The sequence below is a fragment of the Myotis nattereri genome, assembly GCF_964212035.1.
Source record: "Myotis nattereri genome assembly, chromosome: 1".
NCBI classification, from domain to species: domain Eukaryota; kingdom Metazoa; phylum Chordata; class Mammalia; order Chiroptera; family Vespertilionidae; genus Myotis; species Myotis nattereri.
In genome coordinates, this window is record NC_138075.1 from 56,066,990 (window position 1) to 56,092,819 (window position 25,830).

General features: G+C 37.6%; 1 protein-coding gene across 1 annotated transcript in view; it reads right to left on the bottom strand.

Annotated features, from left to right (window-relative positions):
* The window catches only part of UNC13C (unc-13 homolog C), a 709,455-nt gene that overhangs the window by 282,362 nt on the left and 401,263 nt on the right, over window positions 1-25,830 (bottom strand). The window contains exons 9-10 of the mRNA XM_081108846.1: window positions 12,509-12,728; window positions 544-771 (exon numbers count right to left, since the gene is read on the bottom strand). Coding sequence (XP_080964972.1) covers window positions 544-771; window positions 12,509-12,728 — 448 coding nt within the window. The remainder of the gene's footprint in view (window positions 1-543; window positions 772-12,508; window positions 12,729-25,830) is intronic.

The following is a 25,830-nucleotide window of genomic DNA, read 5'->3' on the forward strand; positions in this document are numbered from 1 at the left end:
TTAAGAGCTTTGGTAAATCTTAACATAATAAATAACACACCTACTGTTAATGTTACAAGCAACCTCAGAAGTTCAAATTACTAGATATCACTAAACTCAAATTTTCTTGACTCAAAGATCAAATGGATGAGAGTTATTGATCCAGGAGTAAGTAAAATGTTATTTGTTTTCTTATTAAGAAAAACTGACTGAGGAGATTATTGGGTACTCTTGCAATTTATTTTTTGCAGGAAGCAACCAAGCTAATAATCTCTTGTAAAGTGCAGGATATTGATGGGTATATTGTAAAACAGAACCTTCTTCCGCTGGAAGAGCTTTCGATTAGACCAAGACACAGCTTTTGATTAAACAAGACACAGATAGGACAAGACATTACTTCAGTTATCCATTATATATTTTAGAAATTTGAAGTACCAACTAGACTTCTTGTCAATATTGACAAGATTGAAAATTATATTTATTTTATCTGCAATTATTTTAAGCAGGGATTCCTAAGACATAAAAACTCAATGCTGAATACAAATTTTAAAGACTTATTTTTACCTGTAATGGTTATTTTTGCTGACCACTTAGATGTCCCATCCAATACACTCTGTTTGGCTGCCTTTGTGTACTGAACAAAATCCTCTTTAGAAATCTGAAACATTTCTTGAATTACTTCAAACACCTCTGGCCTATTTTTTTCCCTGATCTTCATTCTTTCTTTCATAGCTGAAATAATTGTCTGAGTCTTGTCTTCTGCACCATGCTTAGAACTCTTCTCCGCTGCTCCTATAATGGAAACATCAATGGTGGTGTAAGTGTATGTCTGGTTACTTTGAGATGGCCCAAGAAAGGGAGGAAAAGGAGGAGGAACATGAGAATGAATGAATGCTTTTATGCTGAGGAGTCAGAGTGGCTTTTTTGGAAAATAGGAGTACAAGTCAGAATGCTGAGATTCAGGACTTGTGTTTTTGGCAAGTGAATGCACCTCAATGAGCCCTAGTTTTCTCACTTGTATTATTGGACTAAATCAGGGGTTGTGCAAATATTTGGTTTGAGTTTTCAAAAACAACTTTGCAAACCCCCCAAAAGAATGAACATAATCAAATGTATTATATACTGCACACATCTACTAAATGGGTAACCAAATCAAATTGGGAAATATATATGGCAAATGTCACTCAAAATCAATATCACAAATACTTGTGTCCATCCAAAGTGTCTAATATTTTTGCTGATGGAATTTATCATAATTAAATGATTAATTTTTTCTTATAAATTAAAAGCCACCACTATTTGTTGTATTTTGATATACAGAGTAAGATTATATTTGAAATGAAAGTGATTCTGCTTTTTAAAAAAGATTTGAAAAGCACTGGGCTAGAAAACCTCTGAAGTATCGAAGAGACCATAGACTTGACTTATTAATCTATAATAAGGCCATGGTTTTGAACAGACTGAATTCTCACTTTCCACTCAAAACTTTTTTTTTTCTCTAAGACATTGTGTGTTTTTTATGATTGATCTCAAATTTCTGGGCTTTTTTTCCCTGTTTTTAACACAAATCCTTCTGGCAGTGAAGTATTTCCAATAGTTCATTCTTGGATCCCTCACCTTTTCCAATTACCAGGCAGATATTCTCTGTGCTTTGTCTAGCCTCTGGGTTGCTCAGTATTACAGAACAAGTAACTAGTGAACCATGATTTCGACTCTCATAGTTTTTTAGTGAGTTTGAAGTGAGAGAGTTAAAGCCCATCTATAGGAACTGCCACTGCTGAAAACAAATATTGTTTTGGCACAGAAGCAATTAAGATGTAGTGAAAAGAATAAGAAACTTGTGTTCATAGCTAGTAATTGTTCCAATATGCCTCTACCTGACTAAGGATTCCCAACGTGTGTTAGATTTTTTGAAATATTATATTTCAATACTCATACAGTATTTCATAAAACGTTAAGATTAAATGGGATGAATTATCTGCACAATTCCTTCTAAAAGGATAGCCTCACTAAGCTTTTTTCAATCGAATTCTGTGAATCTTAAGCCAATTTAAGTATAGAAGCTAAAAGAGAAAAGGTCAACTACCAACTTTCCTTTTTATAAATTCGTATACAATTCGACAGCGGTCATTTAGTGAAAACCTTTATTAATTTGAAAGTATAACATTTATTCACTAAAGTGGAAAAATTTATTAATAATAATCAAGGTGTAATTAGAGACAGTTAAAAGAGAGGTGCATTGTACTAGTAGAAACAACAAATTCCCAGTCATTATCTTAAATAATAATATTATAAAAAACACACAAAAGAACCTTTGAGGACAAGTCACATTTTTTTAAAAAAGTACTATAAATTAGTGCATTCCATTTAAAGTAATTTGCCATTCTAAATGCCCTAGTCCTCTGTTAAAACATGCCCTAGAACAGCTACACATTTGTACATTATGTACCATTAAGCAATTAAGCATTTTTATAATTTATCAATAACTGTGGACTAAAAGGGGCCACATACCAAACCTCACAAGCTCAGGGAAGGCCTGCATGGCTGCTGTACAAACTCAGAGACCTAAAGTAACCAAATAGGATGATCTGAAATTAACACTCTTTTAAAAGCAATTCATGGCAGTAGTCATGTCCTAGGGCAGTATTTTTCTCTAACAAAAGTCAGTCTTAACTGATCTAGTCTGTCCTGCTTTTGCATCTAGGATAACATACTCGATAAACATGTCTTTGTACCAACAAAGTAATTTCCCCTCAAAGCACAATCACTGTACCAGAGCATAGAACACAAATACCCTCATTCTTACTGTTACTATGTTAATTGTTAACTGTTAACTTTCCTGCACCCCCCTGTGTAAAATAAATGTGTCTATCATTTTACTTTTTATCCAATCCCAGAGGTTTCCTCCTGTCCCTCACTTTACTTTCTCCTGCCTCCCTCATCTATCACCAATAGATTTCATGTAACCTACCTATGCCTCCTCTTTTGATTTTAATGCATAAAAGAAGATGCACAAGTGTCATTTTCTGGAGCATTTTCTCAGTCCCGCGAGGTTTTGCTTCCTGGAAATTATCATGAGTTTGCCTCAAATAAACTCATAAAAATTCTTACAGGTTTGGATGTTGCTTACATTGGCAAAACTTCACAGCACATAATTCTTACACAGCAAAGTTAATTTAGGCTAGACTAAACACCAGTTGCAATAGTCACCACTTTAACTAGCTAGTTAATATTAATAATAGAAAGAGAGCAAAGGAAAGGGCAGACATTGTAAACATAGTCCTCTGGGCAGCTTCGCCAGGAAGCTGTAGTTTTACACACCCCCTAGGGAACCACAGGTCTATTCCCTGTAAATCACTGGGGTTAGGGGCCCAACACAGGGGAAGATGGGCACATGTGCAGTGAAGTCAAGGTGACATATGACAGGTGCGTGCCAGTCAGTGAAAGCTGGGAGAAAGACCACTGACTAGCAGTGATGGCGAACCTTTTGAGCTCGGCGTGTCAGCATTTTGAAAAACCCTAAATTAACTCTGGTGTCGTGTCACATATAGAAATTTTTTGATCTTTGCAACCATAGTAAAACAAAGACTTACATTTTTGATATTTATTTTATATATTTAAATGCCATTTAACAAAGAAAAATCAACCAAAAAAATGAGTTCGCGTGTCACCTCTGACACGCGTGTCATAGGTTCGCCATCTCTGGAATAGAGGAGTGGAGCCACTGCAAGCACACACAATCCTGAAGGGTTGTTTGGCTAGGCGCCCAGTTTTAATCCCCAAGAACTGTGTTTCTCTTGTTTGTTTGCTCTTGCTCTTCTGCTTCTCACTTGCTCTGTAAGCCACACTTGCCCATGCACGCCCCAGCCATGTGGACCCCACGTGCGATGGACTGCAGCTGGGAACAGGAGCTAAGCTGCCAGATGCTGGCTGGACTGTGCTGGAACATGGAGCTGAAACTCTTGCCCTGTGAAGACACCGCTGGACTTTTTCCGCGGGGAGACAAAGAGAGATGGGACCTTGGAGGGGAACCCTCTTAATTTTACACCAATAAAGCTTTCCATGGTACTTCGTCCTCCGATGGGGTTTCAGGGAACTATTTTCCCCGTGGCACGCCAAGAGCTCCACTTTTACCAGTAGCAGGTGGGGACAGAGAGGCCACCCCACCAATAACAGGATTATTCAACGAGCAGATTTTATAAGAACTGGAATAGCAATTCAATAGAAAGAACAGTGATGGCTTGAAAAGTTACCTACAAGATTAAAAGTGTCCCAAATGTTTGGTTTGCAAAGGCCATTCTAAGAATGTTCAAAGAGAAGTATCTTAAAAATGTTGACTCCCTCCAATACTCTGAGCAACTATTATCTTTGTGATAATGAGTGTTTCCCAACAGCTCCAGGAAAAAGTATTAAAGTCTCCAAGAGTTAAATATATTTTTGAAGTGTTTTTTTTTTTTTCTTCTAAATTTAGGAAGAGCCAGTTGACCACCACCACATAATAAATGCTCATTCAAGTGAACACTATTAAATTCAAGGCTGGAATGTCAAGAGATGTTTCATTTAAAGAAATCAAATCTCTGTACTTAACAATTGCTCCTTGAATTCTTTTAAAGAATTAATTAGGAAAGCATCACATTCACAAATACTCTTGATGTTGGAGTAGAAAATCTCTAACTTGTACAGACAATAGACCCACAACTTGTGAAAATGCCAGGCTAAGAGAATAAGTTAGCAGACACATATATTTAAGCCTTTTATCTGTTATTTCTAGGAAATATACAAGGTGTCCCCCCAAAATGTATACACACCTTAATAGCTGATAGCTCAATTTTGAAAATAAAATGTATTTTAATAAAAACTCCCTTTATAATTACCCAAAGTGTATGTATACAGTTTTGGAGGACATCCTATATATATAATTTTTAAAAGTTCTACTTTTATATTTTTGATCTGAAGAAAATAATTCAACTTTGATTTGTTTAGTTCAGAGATACAGAGACAATTCATAATTAAGTTTAGTCACTAACCTATAAATACTTTTTATTGCCCTATTGTGTAAATCCACATATATTGTCTTAAAACACACACACACACACACACACACACACACACTATTTTTTAAATAGGTACAAATTGTCCTGAATATTTCTCTCAAAGTCATCAGAGATAAACTTACATTTGCATTTATATGAGTCTTCCTTCAAAGTGTCTAGTACCTAATTGAAATATAGTAATATGTCAACCAGAGATAAAAAAGAAATCAAATAAAAAGAGATAATGTCCAGTAAAAGCACTTTGTAAAGTATAATACATTGTACAAATGTAATGCAATATTGTTATTTTGAAAAACAATTAATTGACAGATCATTCAATACAATGATGAACAGCAAAACTGCAAAAGAATTTGACTTTAAACAGAGGCAAACTTATCCCACACAATTCTCTTCTACATAATTTAATGAGACAGCCAATTTTTATTTATTACCCAAAATATAAATCTCATGTGAAATTCACAATTTCACCACCTTTATATGGCAATTTACAATTTTAGTGCATCTTCCAAATAATTATCTATCTGTACGTACCAACTGCAATATTCTCCCTGGACTCAGCCTCTTCTCACCTACTTTCCTCAACAGCTGTTCCAAACACTTCAGCTCTCTCCACCTAGCTCACCCCCTTACCCTCCAATCTCAGCAAATGATCTTATATTTTCCTTAACAGATGAAGAGGTTTTCTAAACTCAGTGGTCACATCCACTCCCACCCCCATCGCCTCCACACACAGAAAAAACAAACAAACAACAACAATAAAACAACAAACTTGATCTGTAGCATTAGCAGATGTTTATGGTGTAACTATGCTTAATATGTAGGATTTCAGCAAATGCCTCACAAAATTATTGAATATGTATCAATCAGCACTGTCACAGCTACCTGAAAAATACATATATCCTATATGCTAGCCTGCAAGACCAACCTTAATTAACTTAAGTGGGCTTTCCAGGTCTCTAGCATACTGCTTGGAAAATAGGATACACTCAATATATAAAGAAGACAAAATATTTCTTAGGGGAGCCTAAAATAAAATGATTGCTATATTTAACTAATTTAGTGCTGGGTCTCATTTAATGTGCTAGGCCATAATCCTGCAATAAGCAAGAATAAATGTAGTGTAAAATGATGAATGTGTTGTGGGAGCACATTATGTAGATATAAACTATACCTCGCCCCTGGCTTTGAATTTGGAATTTTCTGAAAACAAAAACTGTGTGCCCATCACTAGAAAGCAGAATTTGGTTGGCCTATATATCTCATGCACTTAGTCATCAGTGTAAAACAAGGGCATAAGTCCAAATATAAATGGAAGGAATATAACATGAAAATCAATTTTAAATAAGGTAAAAAAAAGCATAGTGGCTCATGATGCTTTTGTATAGAGGAAACAGTCTTGGGTGTGAATCCTGGTTTGTCATTTAATAACCATTTGAAATTGGGCTAGTTACTTTGTCTTTGTAAACCTTAATCTCTTCATCTGAAAAACAAAAGGAAAAAATAATAGTATCCTCCTTAACAGAGTCTTTTTAAGGATTAAATGAGAAAATGACTATAGTTTTAATACTAATAATTGGACATGTATAGGGATTTCAGATTGTCAAAAGGGTGAAGATACAAGCACTTATTAAGGAATTTCACATTGAGAAATTTTATGGTTTTGTACTTGACCCATGAAGCAACTCCTTGAAAACTCTCCCAAGTACAGGGCCACACGCAATGTCTACCATATGCTAAATGCTCCATAACTCTGCTCATTGGCAGCCAATGAAGTGCTTGAAGATAAAAGAAAAAAGAGTTCAAGAAACTAGAAAATATAATAGTGATAATAATAATAATAAATATTTATTATAATATTGAGTATTATTTATATTATACATGGTATTTATGATATTTTAAAGGAAATAATACATATAATGGTAATAGTAAATGTAATGATTGTTATTTTACATTCATAAATCCTTACCTGCATTCGGGGCTGGTGAACCCAGAGGAGTACGTTGTTAGCATGCATGAAAAGCACGAGGGCCCGGGACTGAGGCATTTCCCTGTCGAGGACTCTGTATGTGAAAAACTTGGTTGTTTTCATTTCTTTGCCAGTAAAGTCACGTAGGTGGGCTTGCCTTTGGTGCCTCTCTGTTTTTATTTCCCATGCGATCATGTAGGTGGACATGTACTTAGTATTTCCTACCCTTTCCCTTTAGTTGCTTCACACCCAAGATAATCTTAACCCTCCTCTTTGAACATGTCTTTATTCTTTTCAAGGACCAACCTGCCACTCCCCCAGTCTTCAAGGCAGCCACCTCCTTTTTTCCTTCTATAATAAAAGCCACACACTCCACAGGATTTCTGGCAAACCGACAAAGGACTGACAATTAGCAGAACAATAATTGGAGGAACACAGTTCTAGCACAGCATCGTCCCCCACTCCCAAGGGTGGCCCCCTCACTGCCACCTTCTATGAAGTGACTTCACTGTTAGTGAACTTGGGTCCAAAAACCAACAAAAAGCAACATTTCTCCCCCCTCCACCTCCACCACCTCCACCATATTCAATTGTCTCATTAACTGTAAACACTGACATTTAGTATTGCATATTAAAAGAAGGCAAAATCAGGAATCCACTCACAGCATTGTCTGTCCAAGCTACTACATCTCATAAGCATTATCCAGATACTTTCTTTTTAAAAATTTCAGAGTCAAAAGCTATATCCTCTCACTGAGACACTACACAGCTCACCCTGCTCTGCATGCTCCCTTCAGCAATGGGTAATAAACTAAACTTTTAAAACTCTGAGTATGTTCCTGCTAGTCTTTAGCTGGAGGGCCTTAAGAGGTATTACCAGCTCTTTTCACACCTGTGGAAAATGATACTCAGAGAGGTTTTAAAAAATTCCAGTAGTAGCAGGATGAGAAACTAGATTGTTCTTATGTTTATGTTGACACCTGTATGACGTAATATAAGACATAGTTACCCTTTCATCCCCCTACAGAAGCCCCCGCAACTGAAAATACTCCATTATTAGTTTATTCTTTTGGGTTAAGGAACTGGCCATTGTATTAAAGTAACTTAACTACTGATTCCACTTTTACCCACAGTAATGCATCAGGTTATTTCCTCTTTAGTGTGGTTGAAGAGTCAGTGCAATAGCATGTTGTGATAGGGCTGTGCTTGAGGCATCATCATGATGGGAAGTTCTGTGAAGCCAAGATCTGCCTGGGCAGCACGGGATGTCTTACAGACAGGGAAACTCTATGCGAGACTGGAAAAGCACTACCAATAAAATTCAACAACTTTCATTTTCTTCCCTTAGGGCCAACTTTGTATATTTCTTTATAAATTAGGAGAGAATACTGGGCTTGGAGTGCACAAACCTGAGTTCTAACTCTAACTATAATATCCACTTGATTCTTTTTATTTTTTTGACAAGATACTAAATTGTGTGAACTCAGTGAAATCCAATCCACTGATCTTAAAGGCTCCTCTAAAACTCGATGGTTCTATGAAAGAATGATCTTTAAATCATTACATGACATTTCTAACTATAGTTCTTAGGTCCTCATTAATAAACTGACATTTGCTAAGCAGCTACCAGTGCTTAAATGTGTCTAAGTTCTGGGGGAAATAAAGGCTATGGTCTCTTTGTATAGCAGTGAATATGCAGAATTCTACTTCTAAGTTTCTTGAGTATTCATCACATTAGCATATTTTGTATAATTGCTGTTGAAAGAGTAGATGTCAAAAGTTTCCAAGATATGTGTTCACATCTATTCATCTGAATTAAGTTTTAGAAAATAGGTTGGAGTTGAGGGACAACATCAATTACTTCCTTTGGTGCTCTGAAAGCCCAGCATAGAGCTCCCACCCACAGAAGCTGCTCGATACAAATAACCATCTTAAGCTATCACTATTGCAGAATGCGGCAACACAAATTCAAAGAAAGAGAATCAATATCTAGTTTGCAGACAGGAGTACCCGAGCCAGACTTCCCAATGTTATGAACTTGCACTGGGTAATAATTAGGACACATGAGCTTTATACAATGTCAGCGGGGAACACAGAGAACAACAAAAACAAACAAACAAACAAACACGCCCATGAGATGCTGCCTTCTGTAACTTTTGGAGAAATACTTTCCATCCTTATTAGGCAGAATGCTTACTCAGTGGGACTCTGGGATTCCTTCCTTGGAAATATGTAAGAAAGTAAAGGCCCGTTGGGTTAGATACCAATATTTTTTCCCATATTGAAGTTGTCTCTTTTCCACTTTGAAAAGATAAAGAAAATATTTTACATATGATCTCTCCTCTACATATGCTTCATGCTGCACACATCCTCATTCCAGCCAACATATACTTTTTTTCTAGATTAAAGTTGCTACCATAACTGTAATAGCAAGTTTCTTACGGGTTATATTAACATCATTCAAGGTCACTAACATCTCAATTCTTCAACCACCTAAGGTTTTACAAAAATCAGAAAGAAAAAAAGGTCTTTTTAGATAGCAAGACCCAAATGAGTTAATTAAAAAAAGGGGGGGGAAGGGCAGAGAGACCCTGGCTACTGCCACTGTCTGGAACTGAAACAGAAAGAAAAGCCAGTTCTCTTTCTCAGGCCTCTGTTCCCACCTATAACTATATAGCTAAGAGCCTTTGGGCCAGGAAGACAGACAAGTATAAGAAGCACCTCCAAGTAAACTTAGTCGAAGAGGAGCTAAGATGAGACTGTTCGGGGAACTTATTTGATGTTTTTCTATAGCTCCGAACCTTCAAAGAAGTACTGAAGCAGTGAATGGGATTTTATAATAATCTGATTTGATCCCACTTGACTGCAAATGTATAAGTCACAGACCCAACACTTGATGGAAATGAAATATTAAACTCAACTCAATTCGAAGTAAATTTAAATACTCTCTCTTTTGCATGGGTCATTGGTCAGACCATGTGTAAAGTCTTTTTATTTCCTTTGTGCATGTGAGAGAAAGAATATGTGTGTAAATTGACAGACTGCAGAAAAGGATTAACCAATAAATGAGTCCTAGAAACCTAAAGAAAACTTATTTTCAAGTATGTGAAACTGTTATATGCAATGGAATCAGTGTATTAAATGTTTTCTCTAGAGGTAAGATTTGGTTTAAATAATAGAAGTTAAAGGAGGCAGGAAGGACTCTGTTCAAATTTTAATTCATACACTAGTGATGAATTTAGCTGTCTATCAAGGTATTAAATTTTCCTTGGAGGTGTTCAGAGACTGAATGACCATTATGAGAAGGAGGTTGCATTAGCTACACCTTCCAACTCTGATATCTCTTAACTTCTTAATTTTTTAGTCCTTCCTTTTCAATGATGGCATACATGGAAATATCTGACGCAAGGTGTTCCCACTGTAAATATCTAGCTTAAAGCAATGATCAAGAGAAATTTATTAAAGAAATGTCACTAATTCCATAGGGAGAATTTTAAATTTGATAGTTATTGTGAAAAGTGGTAAAGCTGAATTCATATACTTGAAAACCCATTTGTGTTCAATGAAGTGTACATTTTTGCAAAAAAGGGAGGTGTTAAAAAAATACCCTCTTCCTGGAACATATATATCTACTCTCATTTTTCTGAGCTATTGTTGATTTTTCCCATTTATATGTGCATGTATATGAATAACCTCAGTGAAAAATTTGCCTACTTTATTGGCCAAAATCCATTCATATATGCTGTCTTAAGAAAAGGAAATGGATTATGAAAATGTTTCTAAAGCTTAATAAATGGGTGGCATTTCTGTTCTTTAAAAGATTGAAAGAAGGATAAGCTCATTTCTCAGGTATGATCTGTATAATTTTTTAAAGGGATTCAAGCCATTTGTTTCTAGATGGCAATACTTTTCTTATCTGTTTTTCAAACGTCCTTGACCTAATAAGCTTATTTCTTAGATGCCTATTTTACAGTTCATTTTCTAAACAAATGGATTGGATTTTAATTGAATTATGAGACTTTAAGTAAACTAGCTGAGCAATTTTTACTCAGAAAGTTATATGTATAACTTTTTTTTTTCAGTAGTATCCCAGAGGAATACTACTTTTTTTTGGTTAAGAAAATACATTTATTACTATTAGACTCAAACTGATCGGACTGTATAGGAAGAATACTAATCAGGTAAAGAAAATTATAGAATGTATGTTCCTATTACTACAAATGCCAGCCATGAAAGCATTTCTTATTTAATCCTTACTTTGACATTTTCCTCTGTCCCTTAGCAACCCATGAACCTTACTTACATTGACTGCATTTATATAAACAATGAACAGAGGGGACAGTGTTTAAATGTGAAAAAACAAAACAAAACATTATTTGCAAATAAAAATCCATGTTTAAATATATTTCTCAGGCAATGTTTTTTTAACTTATTTAAGGTCAGCACACATGACCAAATAAATAAGGCAGTGAAAGTCAGTAATATGTACTGTAGAGTGTGATATTTTGGCATTTCTGGACTGGATCTAAAGTATCAGTAAAAATAATTATTATTTTTTGAAAACAGAAAATTTAAGGTAGCACATGTCATGAAGGTTGACACAACTAGCACCTATTTGGAAGTGTGAAAGCGTGGAAGGGCCACTAAGAGTCATTGAGCACCTACTGTGTGCCAGACAATTAGAAGAGACTATTTCTAATAACTCTCTGAGGCAAATCTGTGATTCCTGTTCATTTGGTGGAGGAAAATAAAGCCTAAAAAGTTAAAATTCTTGCCGAAACCGGTTTGGCTCAGTGGATAGAGCGTCGGCCTGCGGACTGAAAGGTCACAGGTTCGATTCCGGTCAAGGGCATGTACCTGGGTTGTGGGCACATCCCCAGTAGGAGATGTGCAGGAGACAGCTGATCGATGTTCCTCTCTCATCGATGTTTCTAACTTTCTATCTCTCTCCCTTCCTCTCTGTAAAAAATCAATAAAATATATTTTTTAAAAAAAGTTAAAATTCTTGATTAAGGTCATGTATTTGGTAACATTGGTTTGTCTTTGACATTCAAACACAAGACCTCCCAATCTAAGGCCTGTGCATGGGATGTAGAAGAAGATGGCTCCTTTAATCAGACACAAATAGTCTTGGAAAAAATTCCAGTTGCTGGAATCACGGGGGTGTGTGTTAGCCCCTGTTTGAGGAACATGACTCTACAAATTCTCACTTACCCCCCTGGAGCTATGATGAGGTAAAATGAGAAAATCAACTGGGAGTCCTGTAAAGTTTTCTACTGGATGTCAGTGCAATTGTACTCTAGGTACTCACTCTGAGAAATCTAATTGCGCCAAGTGAGTTCAACACTGTAGGAACTGCACCAAGTTCAACTACATGACCGAATGGGCAGTATGTGTTTCTTTGCATACGTGGTAGGAAAACTAGCAAGAGCTGAAGAGGACTAACCTGAAAATATATAGGATAAGGAGGGCGCCACAAAACCACCTCTTCAGCCTAGCCAAGTACTCACTCTGCAAACAGTCAGCGTTCAAGAGGTCCTGGCACTTTTCATGGCACTTCACTCCGCACTCCAAGCACTTCATGCCTTGCCGGGCAATGCCCCACAGGAGCCCTTCGCACTCATAACAGTAGGTTGGTGTCGTGGCTGTCCAGACCTCAAAATTGTGTGGGGTGGTGGAAGACATGGGGTAGATCAATGCCTGCAAGGTCTTCTTGAAGACATGTATTTTCTGTGAAGAAGAGAAAAATTCCCCAGGCAAGCCAAATCAATGCATTTGGAAAATTTCAACATAAAACAAACTATTTGTATCACTTTTCCCTGAAAATGCTATTTTTGACAGAGTCCCCTGATTACTGATTTAAGTGAAGACAGTGAGCACAGTAATTCTGCTCACTCACTCTTCTCTTAGTGTTCTAGGGCCCAATTCAATTAGATGAACTCAAAGAACTCCCTCATCTACCAGATTGGACTGGGCTCTACTGTATGCGCTTCTTGAATAGCACTAACGAACTCAAATTACTTGACAATGTCCATGTCCCTGCTATACTCTAATCTCAATGAGGACAAGGATGAAACCAGTCTAGTTCAAAGCTACATGGATCCTCAGAGCCTAACCTAGTCTCAGGCTTAAATATGTGCCCAGGAAATATTAATTTAAAAAAAGAATTTATATTAATATCCTTAGTCTAGGTTCATTCATGGTAAATTGTAAAGTGGATGAACTGTATTCTCAATGCTGACCCTTACCTTCTAGAATCATCCTCAGCACTCTTTTGGATCCTACCCAAGCCTCTCTAAAATGACTTTGTACCCTCCCTGACACTTCACACCTCCCCATCCCTAAACTATGTTTCTATAGTTCTTTCTGCAAAGAACTGCTTTCATTGCCTACCCTGTAGGAAAGAGCAGAACAACTAATTCACAAGAAAGGAATTGCAGCAGATAAAGGTTAAATGTGGCACACTCCCATGGTAATTTGTATTTTAAAAGGAGATAGTTTTTCATAGCATACGACTTTCTAATAACAAACCTTTGGTGGGGTGGAAAAATCTGAATGGGTAGCTAGGAGATCTGAGACCCCTAGCATAGGTCCCATCACATGACATTTCAAATGGGCTATGCTAGACAATAACTATATAGTGCCTATCATTGACCCTGGCACATAATAGGGGCATGACATATTATTTTGTGAAGTGAATGAGTGTTCTGCCAAGAGTCTTAAAATCTACAGAACGATTTAAGGTCTCTAAGCTTCACTTTCCTCTCTACCCTATCTATGGTATTATCTGAAGATCCAATTGTATGAGGGTAACATTTACAGACTTCAAAAATCGAGTAAATACAAAATAATAGTGTTGGTGATAAATTTTTCTATCAACAAATGTCAATCAATAGAAAAAGAGGCTTGATTGGATAAGTCTTTCTCTAGACTTCTCATATCCCACTAAGCAGATCACTTCCTGAGAGAAAGACTAGCACTCCCTGAAGTTACATTTACAGGTAATTTCACACAACTGCCTGATGCATAAGAAATAGATATTTACATAAATCCTGTAACAGCCTAGCTGATAAGTAATACTAGAAGTAGGCCATTTATATTTTGCATTTATCATCCTTCAAACTCATTGTGGAATATCTTCTCACAGCATTGAAATGACCAACTTCCCATTATTTTTCAATTCCACATTATGGTAACAGCATTTTTCCCGCTGCCTGCCTGCTTGCCCCCAACTGCCCCCCCGTCAGCCTGATCACCCCAAACTGCCCCCCCTGCTGGCCTGCTTGCCCCTACCTTCCCTCCCCACTGGCCTGCTCATCCCCAACTGTCCCTCTGTTGGCCTGCTCACTCCAAACTGCCCCGCCCCCACTGTCCTGATGGCCTACTTGCCCCCAACTGGCCCCCCTGCTGGTCTGCTTACCCCAATGGCCCCGCCTCCCACCAGCCTGATCACCCACAACTGCCCTCCCCTCTTGGCCTCTAATCGCCTCTACCTTGGCCCCGCCACCATGGCTTTGTCCAGAACATCTGGAAGGTCTCCTAGAAGGTCTCCCAGTCTAATTAGAATATTATTCTTTTATTAGTATAGATTTTTCTTATTATGTGTTTTCCAAGAATATGTTTGGTAATGGCCCTGAGAGATTCTCTACTAGGGAGTTAAGCTTGACTAACAATTTTTCTAACTTTGAACAGCACGATCTAGGTTTGCTACCCATGAGGGTCTAGTCCAGCAGTTCTCAACCTGTGGGTTGTGACCGCTTTTGCGGTTGAACGACCCTTTCACAGGGTTCGCCTAAGACCATCCTGCATATCAGATATTTACATTATGATTCATAACAATAGAAACATTACAGTTATGAAGTAGCAACAAAAATAATTTTATGGTTTGGTCACAACATGAGGAACTGTATTTAAAGGGCCAGAAGGTTGAGAACCACTGGTCTAGTCAGAGCTCTTTATGCTTCAAGTGAGTCTACAGAGCAGCAGGATGGTCAAACAAGGGAGTACATCAAGTGGGAGACCTTGTATTAGGGTTTATATAGGCAGAACAACTGGATCTATCACTTTTCAAAGGTAGTTGTGCCAAGTAAATCTCTTAAGTTCATTTCATAATCAAGATGTGTTGCAAAGAACTGTTAAGAGTTCCTTTAGGTTCATGAAGATGGCGGCCAATGGGACGGCAGGCTGCAAGATAGTGAGTGAGTGAGAGAGTGAAAGGAGAGTGTGTGGACATGCGGAAAGTGTATGTATGTGTGAGTGAGGGACAGCTATATTCCACAGGACTGCTGGGGACTTGCGGACCAGGCTCCACTGGCTGGGTAGCCTTACTACTGCTGAAATCTCTCCTGAAGTGGCCGGCTCTGCCGCAGAGACTGCACCATCTTGAAAGGGAGAGTGGCTGTGATTGGAAGCCCAGCCTTACCTTTAACAGGGGAGACCTCGGATACCTCCCAGGACCCTACAACCATAATGCCCAGTTGCCTCAGCTGCAAACACACAAACACCAAAATTCCAGCCTTCCTGGCCATGGGCACCTAAAATGCTTGTCCAGGGGGAGACAAAATGGCACTGAATACGCAGATGGGCCCTGCGCCTTCTCACAGATCAGATAGAAGGAACACCTGAATGGAATTACATCCACCCAGAATTGGTGAATTAAACACAGCTGGTGAGGCAATCCATGGATAGAGAGGTCAGAGATCGTCTAGAGCAGTGGTTCTCAATCCTAATGCCGTGACCCTTTAATACAATTCCTCATGTTGTGGTGACCCCCAACTATAAAAGTATTTTCCTTGCTACTTCATAACTGTAATTTTGCTACTGTTATGAATTGTAATGTAAATACCTGATATGCAGGATGTATTTTCATTATTACAAATTGAACAGAATTAAAGCATAGTGATTAATCACAAAAACAATATGTAATTATATATGTGTTTTTCCGATGGTCTTAGGTGACCCCTGTAAAAGGGTTGTTCAACCTCTAAAGGGGTCGCGGCCACAGGTTGGTGACCCACAGGTTGAGAACCACTGGTCTAGAGAGAGGTGAGATCTGGGATCCAGGCTGGAGGAAGAAACACGCGTATTGGGGACTAGAGTTTCAGAGGGAGACTGCGCCTCACCAAATGAGTGGCCCTTGGGGTCGGTGTAGCCCTCGAATGTGGATGGGGGGCCAAAGCCTGCTGGCCAAAGGGGACTCTAAATATAAGCTCACAGCCAAACTGTTTCCAGAAAGGCAACCTGAAGTTATATACCAGCTACGCAGTGCTAGGGGAAAAAGACGCAAGTCAGTGGGGTTCCTTTGTTTTTCTGGCTTGTTTTTTTTTACCTCCTTGCTTTTGCTTGCTAAGTCCAGTACATAGGATCTTCCAATTAAAAACACTCATGGAGACTGCAGGAGAAAGTTGTTTTTGTGGAAACTGAGGATCAGAATAAGGAGAGATGAGCAGGAAATCAGCTCTGGATCAGTTTGTTCTGCCAACCCAGTATTAAGTGCAGCAGGAAAAGAAGAATCTAAACACTGGGTAGATGTGGCCATTTAGTTCCAGAAATTAATACAGAAACACCATCACCCAAGGGTTTCAGAAATTGACTCTTATATAAGTACAACTGAAGGCAGGCAGAGAAACAAAGTGAGCAGAGAGATCCTACCTGCTTGAAAACAAGGTTGTGGCTTATGACACAGAGAAGTGGCGGATCACAGGGAACTTCAACACTATGCTTACTACCTGACAGGAAACAGATGAGCCAGGCAGAACAGTAGAGGAAGTGAACAACCTTCACTACTTCACTTTTTTATTTTTTATCTTTTACTTATGAAACTAATTTTTTTTTCTCACTTGATTTTACTTTTTTATTATTATATTTTTATTGTTAATTATTATTAGTACTATTATTTTACCTTTTTAAGTTTTATTTTTTCTTTATTTTATATTATTTGGGATTAGTGTTCTACATTCTATTTTTATTTTTATTTTAGGATTATTTTATTCTATCTCAATTTTTTTTTTGCCAACTCTCTCTTCCTCACTTTTCCCATTTTTGGCCTGTTTCTCTTACACTGTTCCTGCTTTAGTTTTTCCTCTATATTTTCTTTTTACTCCCTGTTAAAAATTGATCTTACTTATATATCTAATTTCCTCTACCCTGCTCTAAATACATGTATACTTCTCCTCTTTCTTCACTAGCCAATTTTTTTCCTTTTTCTTTCTTTCTATCTTGTTGTTGTTTGTTTTTCTCTTTTTTTGCTTCTGTTTTTTCACTCCTCGCTTGTTCTCTTCTTCTACTAATAGCTTAATTAATTCCATTAACCCACTCAGACCTACCTACTCTCTTTTCTCCTTTTCCAATAATAGAGGAATACATAGATATATAGATTAAAGAAAGAGGAAATATTATATATATATATATATATATATATATATATATATATATATATAATTTTCTGATGTATATTTTTTTTTGTATTTTATTTTTTACTTTTCTTCTTATATGCTAATTCTCTTTCTACCCCCTCTATACTGATTTGTGGACATTTCACATTCATTCAATTCCTTAACCTTACCTTCTGGAAATAAGCTCTGCCTCCTCAGATTCATCTGGGTGTTTGCTGTTTGCATTTTTTGGATTAGTTGTTTGTTGTTTGCATACATATCTGGGTGTTTGTTGTTTGCATTTTTTGGATTAGTTGTTGGTTTATTGGAGTTTTCTCCCCATATACATATATTTTTCCCCTTCTTTTTTCTTCTTTCTTTTCTCTTTTGCATTTTGTACTTTTCTCAATATCACTTTTGCACTCTTTTCGCTCCCCTAATTCTCTTTGTTCTGGTGGTCACATTTGTTTGGGGTTATTGGTATAGTGAATACATTTGTGTTTGGTGCCCTGTGCATTGTGTCTTGTCATGTTGTATTTTGTGCCTTTAAGTCAATGCAGGAGAGACAGAGCTACATAACCAGATACACTGAGAGGAGCGAACATGGGGAAACAAAGACACATCGCCCAGACAACAGAAAACGATGAATCACCAGGAAAGGAAGTAAATGAAATGGAGGCAAGCAATATGTCAGAGAAAGAACCCAGAGCAATGGTCATAAGGACGCTGCAAAGGTTGGAAGACAAATTCAACAATATGTGTAAGAATCAAGAAGAAATGAAAAATGACATCGCTGCAATAAATAACACAATAGAAAGCATCAACAGCAGACTAAGAGAAGTGGAGGAACACATCAGTGAGCTAGAAGACAAGGTAGGAAAAAATACCCAAGTAGAGCAGCAACTGGAAATAAAACTTAAAAAACAGGAGGAGAGCCTAAGGGAACTTTGAGACAGGAAACAATACAACGCCCACATAACAGGGGTCCCAGAAGAAGAGGAAACTGAGCAAGGAATATAAAACCTGTTTGAAGAAATAATAACAAATAACTTCCCTGACATTGGGAAGAAGAGAAAACTCACACAAGTCCAAAAAGCTCACAGAGTCCCAAACAAGATGAACCCAAAAAGACTGACACCAAGACACATTATAATTAAATTGGCAAAAACTGACAAAGTAAGAATCTTAAAGGCTGCCAGAAAGAGACAGAAAATTACCTATAAGGGATCTCCCATCAGACTATGGACTGATTTCTCAATGGAAACACATCAGACCAGAAGATAATGGAATGAAATATATTAAGTCATGCAGGGTCAGAATCCAAGAATACTGTACTCAGCAAGGCTAACAATCAAAGTTGAGGGTGAAATCAGGAGCTTCACAGACAAAGGACTAAGGGAGTTTATTACCACCAAACCAGTAATGCAAGAAATGCTAAAGGGTCTGCTGTAAAAAGAAGAAATAGGAAGGGAAGAAGGAACACAGGCATAAAGAATATAAATGGCAACAAACAAGTACCTACCAATAATAACCTTAAATGTAAATGGATTAAATGCCCCAATCAAAAGATATAGGGTAGCTGAATGGATAAGAAAATATGATCCATATATCTGCTGTCTATAGGAGACCCACCTCAGAACAAAGGACTCACACAGACTGATGGTGGAGGGATGCAAAAAGGTTTTTCAGATGAATAGAAATGAAAAGAAAGCTGGGGTAGCAACACTTATATCTGACAAATTAGACCTCAAAGTGAAGGCCATAACAAGAGATAAGGAAGACCATCTCATAATACTAAAGGGAGCAATTCAACAAGAAGATATAACTCTGGTAAACATATATGCACCCAACGTAGGAGAACCGAAATACATAAAAAACTTCCGGAGGATATAAAGGGATAAATTGAAGGCAATACAGTCATAGTAGGGGATTTTAATACCCCACTAACACCACTGGATAAATCCTCTAAACAAAAAATCAGCAAAGAAACATTAATCCTAAATGACTCACTAGATTAGATGGAATTAATTGATATCTTCATAACATTTTACCCCAAAGCCACAGAATGTACTTTCTTCTCAAGCACACATGGGTCATTTTCAAAGATAGACCACATATTAGGACACAGGCAAAGTCTCTTCAAATTCAAGAAGATAGAAATCATATCAAGCATCTTTTCAGATCACAATGGCATAAAATTAGAAATCAACTACAATAAAAACAATGAAAAAAATCAAACACCTGGAGGCTAAATAGCATGCTATTAAACAATGATTGGGTTACCAGAGAGATCAAAGAAGAAATAAAAAGCATCATGGCAACAAATGGCAATGAAAACACAATCCAAAATCTATGGGACACAATGAAAGCAGTTGAGAGGGAAGTTTATAGCTCTACAGTCTTATCTCAAAAAACAAGAAAAAATGGTAATGAATTTTCTAACCCTCCAACTCAAAGAGATATAAAGAGAGCAATAAGAAAAGCCCAGCATAAGCAGAAGGAAAGAAATAATAAAGATCAGAATGGAAATAAATTACATAGAGTTAAAAACAAAACAAAACAAAAAAACAATACAAAAGATCAACAAAACCAAGAGCTGGTTCTTTGAAAGGATAAACAAGATTGATGAACCTCTAGCCAGGCTCACCAAGAAGCAAAGAGAGAGGACTCAAATAAACAAAATCATAAATGAAAGAGGAGAAATAACAACAGACCCCACAGAAATACAAAGCATTATAAAAAAATACCATGAACAACTCTATTCCAACAAAATGGACAACCTAGATGAAATGGACATATTCTTAGAAAAACACAAGCTCCCCAAACTCAATCAGGAAGAATAAAAAAACCTGAATAGGCCGGTAACTACTGAAGAAATTAAAGCAGTGATCAAAAATCTTCCAGCAAAGAAAAGCCCTGGTATGGATGACTTTACAGGGGAGTTCTACCAAGCATTCAAAGAAGAACTAAAACCTATCCTCCTCAGACTATTCCAAAAAATTCAAGAGGAAGGCACACTTCTAAGCTCTTTCTATGAAGCCAGCATTAACCTAATCCCAAAACCAGATAAAGACACACACACACACACACACACACACACACACACACACACAGAACTACAGGCCAATATCCTTGATGTACATAGATGCTAAAATCCTCAACAAATAAGAATCAGCATTACATTAGAAAGATCATACAAGGATGGTACAATATCTGCAAATCAATAAATGTAATATATCACATAAACAAATTGAGAGAAAAAAATCACATAATCATATCAATCAATGCAGAAAAAGCATTTGACAAAATCCAACACCCTTTCTTGATAAAAATTCTCAGCAAAGTGGGACTAGAGGGATCATACCTCAACATAATAAAAGCCTTATATGACAAACCTACAGCCAACATCACACTCAATGGACAAAAACTAAACTCATTTTCCCTGAGAATAGAAACAAGGCAGGGATGACCACTTACACCACTCTTGTTCGATATAGTACTGGAAGGGCCAGCCATAGCAATGAGACAAGAAGAAATAAAAGGCATCCAAATTGGAAAAGAAGTAAAACTGTCCTTATTTGCAGATGACATGACACTATACTAGAAAACCCCAAAGACTCCATCAAAAAACTACTAGATGATTACTAATAAATGAATTCGGCAATGTAGCAGGACACAAAATTAACACCCAGAAATCTATGGCCTTTTTATACAGCAACTAGTGGCCCGGTACACAAAATTCATGCACAGGGGGGAGGGGGTTCCCTCAGCTCAGCCTGCACCCTCTCCAATCAGGACCCCTTGGGGGATGTCAGAACGCCGGTTTAGGGATTGGGCCAAAACCGGCAGTTGGACATCCCTCTTGCAATCTGGGACAGCTGGCTTCTAACTGCTCACCTGCCTGCCTGCCTGATTGCCCCTAACTTCCCTCCCCTGCTGGCCTTATCTTGCCCCCACGTGCCCTCTGCTGCTGGCCTGATTGCCCCTAACTGCCTCGGCCTCGGCCCCCACCACCATGGTTTTGTCCATAAGGAAGTTGGACATCTGGAAGACGGCTGGTCAACCCCGTCTAATTAGCATATTATCTGTTTATTAGTATATCTAGATTATATAGTTTAGGATTGCTTAAATGGGGGGGGGAGCCTTTTTCAGCAGGAGGTGATGCTCTTGGCCGACAAAAACACATATATCTAGACTGATAGCTAGCCATACGCCAAAGCATTCATTAAAAAATTGAACCACTTTCTTACACCTTACACCAAACAGTTGTTGCCCTTAAAACCCTTCCTCAGCCCCCACCTTAGGTTTGCCTACACAGTTCACCCAGATTAGGTTCTGATTGGTCGGTTTCTATGCCAGTCGGCGTCAAAAACTCCACTTCCTAGGCAGCCATTGGCTCCTCACACTTCACCCACATTTGGTTCTGAATGGTTGGTTTCTATGCCAGTCAGCATCTCTAGGCCTGTCTCTGGGCCTGATCAAAGAGGCGGGGCTGATCAGCAGCCCTCCCCCTGGAGGCCTGGAGAGAAACAGAGGTGTGGCTGTTGGCAAAGCCCAGAGAGAAAGAGAGGCAACGGCTGATCAACAGCTGCCACAGAGGCTGTGGATCAGACCCTGCCCTCTTTATGCAGGCCTCTCTCTGGGCCTGATCCACAGCCCCCTTGGCAGTCAGTGCTGGGTCACTGCACCAGCACCGGCTGCAGTCAGTGCTGGGTCACCAAGGCAACCCAGCACTGACTTCTGGTGTTCGGTTGAGCCTTGGTCATTGCAGACATTTTGGACGCTGGCATATATATATATATATATATATATATATATATATATATATAGAGAGAGAGAGAGAGAGAGAGAGAGAGAGAGAGAGAGAGAGATCTATATATATGGCACTCACAGAGAGAAATGAAAAAAACAATACCATTTACCATTGCACCAAAAAAATTAAGATACCAAGGAATAAACTTAACTAAGGAGGTAAAAGACCTGTACTCATAAACTATAGGACATTGAAAAAAGAGATAGAGGGAGACATAAACAAATGGAAGAGCATACCATGTTCATGGATTGGTAGAATCAACATCATTAAAATGTCCATACTACCCAAAGCAATCTACAGATTTAATGCAATCTCCATTAAAACACTAATGACATACTTCAAAGATCTAGAACAAACTCTCCAAAAAGTTATCTGGAATAAAAAAGACCCCAAATAGTCACAGCAATCCTGAGAAAGAAGAGGGATCACAATACCAGATATCAAGCTATATTACTAAGCCACGGTTCTCAAAACTGCCTGGTACTGGCACAAGAACAGACATATAGACCGAGGAAACAGAACAGAGAACCCAGAAATTGACCGAAGCCATTATGCTCAATTAATATTTGACTAAAGGAGACAAGAGCATACAATGGAGGCAAGACAGTCTCTTTAATAAATGGTTCTGGGAAATTTGGTCAGATACATGCAAAAAAATGAAACTAGATCACCAACTTACACTATACACAAAAACAAACTCAAAATGACTAAAGGACTTCAATGTAAGATGGGAAACCATAAATATCCTATAAGACTCCATAGGCAGCAAAATAGCAGACATACATCATAACAATATCTATATAGACACAGATCCTAGGGCAATGGAGACTAATGAGAAAATAAACAAATGGGACTCCATCAAAATAAAAAGCTTCTGCACAGCAAAAGAAACCATCAACAAAACAACAAGAAAGCCCACTGCAAGGGAGAACATATTTTACAATGATATTTCAGATAAGGGTTTAATCTCCAAAATTTACGGAGAACTCACACCACTTAAAGAAAGGAAGATAAACGATCCAATCAAAAAATGGACAAAGGACCTAAATAGACACTTTTCGAAAAAAGACAGAAGAATGGCCAAGAGACATATGAAAACATGCTCAGAGTCACTAATCTTCCAAGAGATGCCAATCAAAACAACAATGACATACCATCTCACACTGTCGGAATGACTATCATCAACAAATCAACAAACGACAAGCGCTGTCAAGGATGTGGAGAAAACGGAACCCTTATGCACTGCTGGTGGGAATGCAGACTGGTGAAGCCATTATAAAAAATAAGGAACTTTTATCATTTGCAACAGTATGGATAGAACTGGAGAGCATTATGCTAAGCAAAATAAGCCAGTGGGAGAAAGATAAATATCACATGCTCTCACCCATATGTGGGATATAATGATCAACATAATTTGATGAACAAGAGTAGATCCAGAGACAAATCGCAGGGGAAGTGGGGGGATAGAGAGCAACCAAAGGACTTGTATGCATGCATAGTAGCATAACCAATGGACACAGACACTGGGGCAGTGGAGGCTTGCCCAATTGGGAATGCCTGGGGGCAGGGGTCTAGTGGGAAAAAGGGGACATATGTAAAACTTTAGACAAAAAGTTATTTCAGAATTAGGAGCATGTATTATTTATCTTTGCTCCCCCTTTACTGCTTAGCAAGGTGGGTATCTTTAATATTATTAAAGTGAATTGAATGATTCTTGGCATTACATTCTCCATGAGCTATCTATACAGTTACAGTTTCCTGTTCTAGCTGAGTTGAGCGTCTGAAGAGGGAGGGAGGGAGGGAGGGAGGGAGGGAGAGAGAGAGAGAGAGAGAGAGAGAGAGAGAGAGAGAGAGAGAGAGAGAGAGAGAGCACATTTCTGGTTTGGCTAAAATAAAGGAGGGAATTTAGTTATATTTGCAATCATATCAGGTAATTTGTTGTTTCTTTTAGTAAAGGAAAAATAATTATAATTCTAACTCAAAGGAACACTGGGTGGAAATACAAGTCAGTGTTACTGAACATAGAAAAGTAAGAAATACATATGAACTTAGAAAGCAGAGTTGAGCAAGAAGTTATTTTTTTAAGATGAATTTATATTTTAAGATTAAATAAATGATTAGTACATGTCATCTAATCCCCATGTCCATTTTCTTTTTATTGAATTCAAGTGATATATAGTCAGTGCTCTACATCCATAGGCTATCATAAGAGTAATAGATATAAGAAACATTTGATAAAAATTAAATATTCTGACAGAAAACAGAGTTTTGGATAGACAGCTGAGATAATTTCATTGAAATGCTTTGTTTGGTTTGGTTTTGTTAAAGAGCCATGATCCATTTTATGAAAAGAGAGTGAAGCTAATTTCAAAAAATAAAAATGTGAAACATTTATTAGACATTGCATTGAAAATCAATTGAATGGAGTATTAAAACAAATGCCAACATTTAAAAGCTGTAAGATGCGGGAGGAAAACATTCAATAATCTACTAGAGGGTATATTTCCATAGTCTCAGGAAAATGATCGTGTGAGTCTTTTTCATTCTTGATTTTTGGGATATTGACATATTGAAAATTACTCTAAAATAAATGACACATAAAACATTTCTTACTCCAGCAAAGCATAAAATGTAATTATGGTCAGCTTAAAAACTTGTTCAGTGAATTGTCAAGGACATCGTTTAAAAATACACCTCAAAGAAGGGGATTCTTATATCTCAGAGGCATATTGCATCTTGGGGGAAAGAAGGTGCTTTCTTAGCAGCAAAATAAGCAAGATTATAAGAACTGAGAGTGTGGGATTTTGTGGAATAAGGCAAAAAGATAGGTTAAGGGGCACTGAATAAAAGCAAGACGGAAGAAAACAAGGGGACACACTAAAACTAGCCCTGGGAAATGGAAGTGTGTAACTCACCACAGGAGCTGGATTAAAGGGAAGAGAAGATAATTTTTAATGTAGCAGTTTGAGCGGCAAAAAATAGGTAGGTACAGCTAATAGGATCCTAGCTGAAGTGAAAGGATAGAACTGGATGTGTTATCACAAGAGGGTCTCTGGCCTCCGAAAACCAGGAACCAAACACATGGAGAGGGTGGCCCCAAGAACAAGCAGAGCTCTGATTACTGAGACTAGGTCCCGAGGACAAAGTGAATTCAGAAATTACGGAGACTTGATGCTAATCTATTTTAAAGGTTTCTAAAGTTTCCAAATCTTCTGCAGCAAGCATATGTATGTACCTTCCGATTATAATAAAATATATGCTCGTTGTAAAAATTTATAATGCACAAAAATTAAAAAATAAAGTTTTTAATTTTTTCAAGTTAGGAATGGTCTTTATCTCTTTTTTTCCTATTTATAGATAGAATGAGAGATTGCAATTAGGAAAAAAGAACATTTTTACATTAATAAAGTGATTCAAAAAAAGGAGGCAGTTTTATGGTGTGCAGAACCCCTTTTAATCTGTAGAAATGAAAGTAAGAGAAATGCCTTAACTCTAGTAAACCTTTGTAGACAAGTACAAACTACAGACTACAAAGTGGAGGATGCTCACATTCTAGAAAAATATTTTGTTAAGGATTTCTGATCCAAGAAATAGAAATATAAGGTGAGTTCCCTTAATATGTCACTTTTTGAATAATTAGGACACT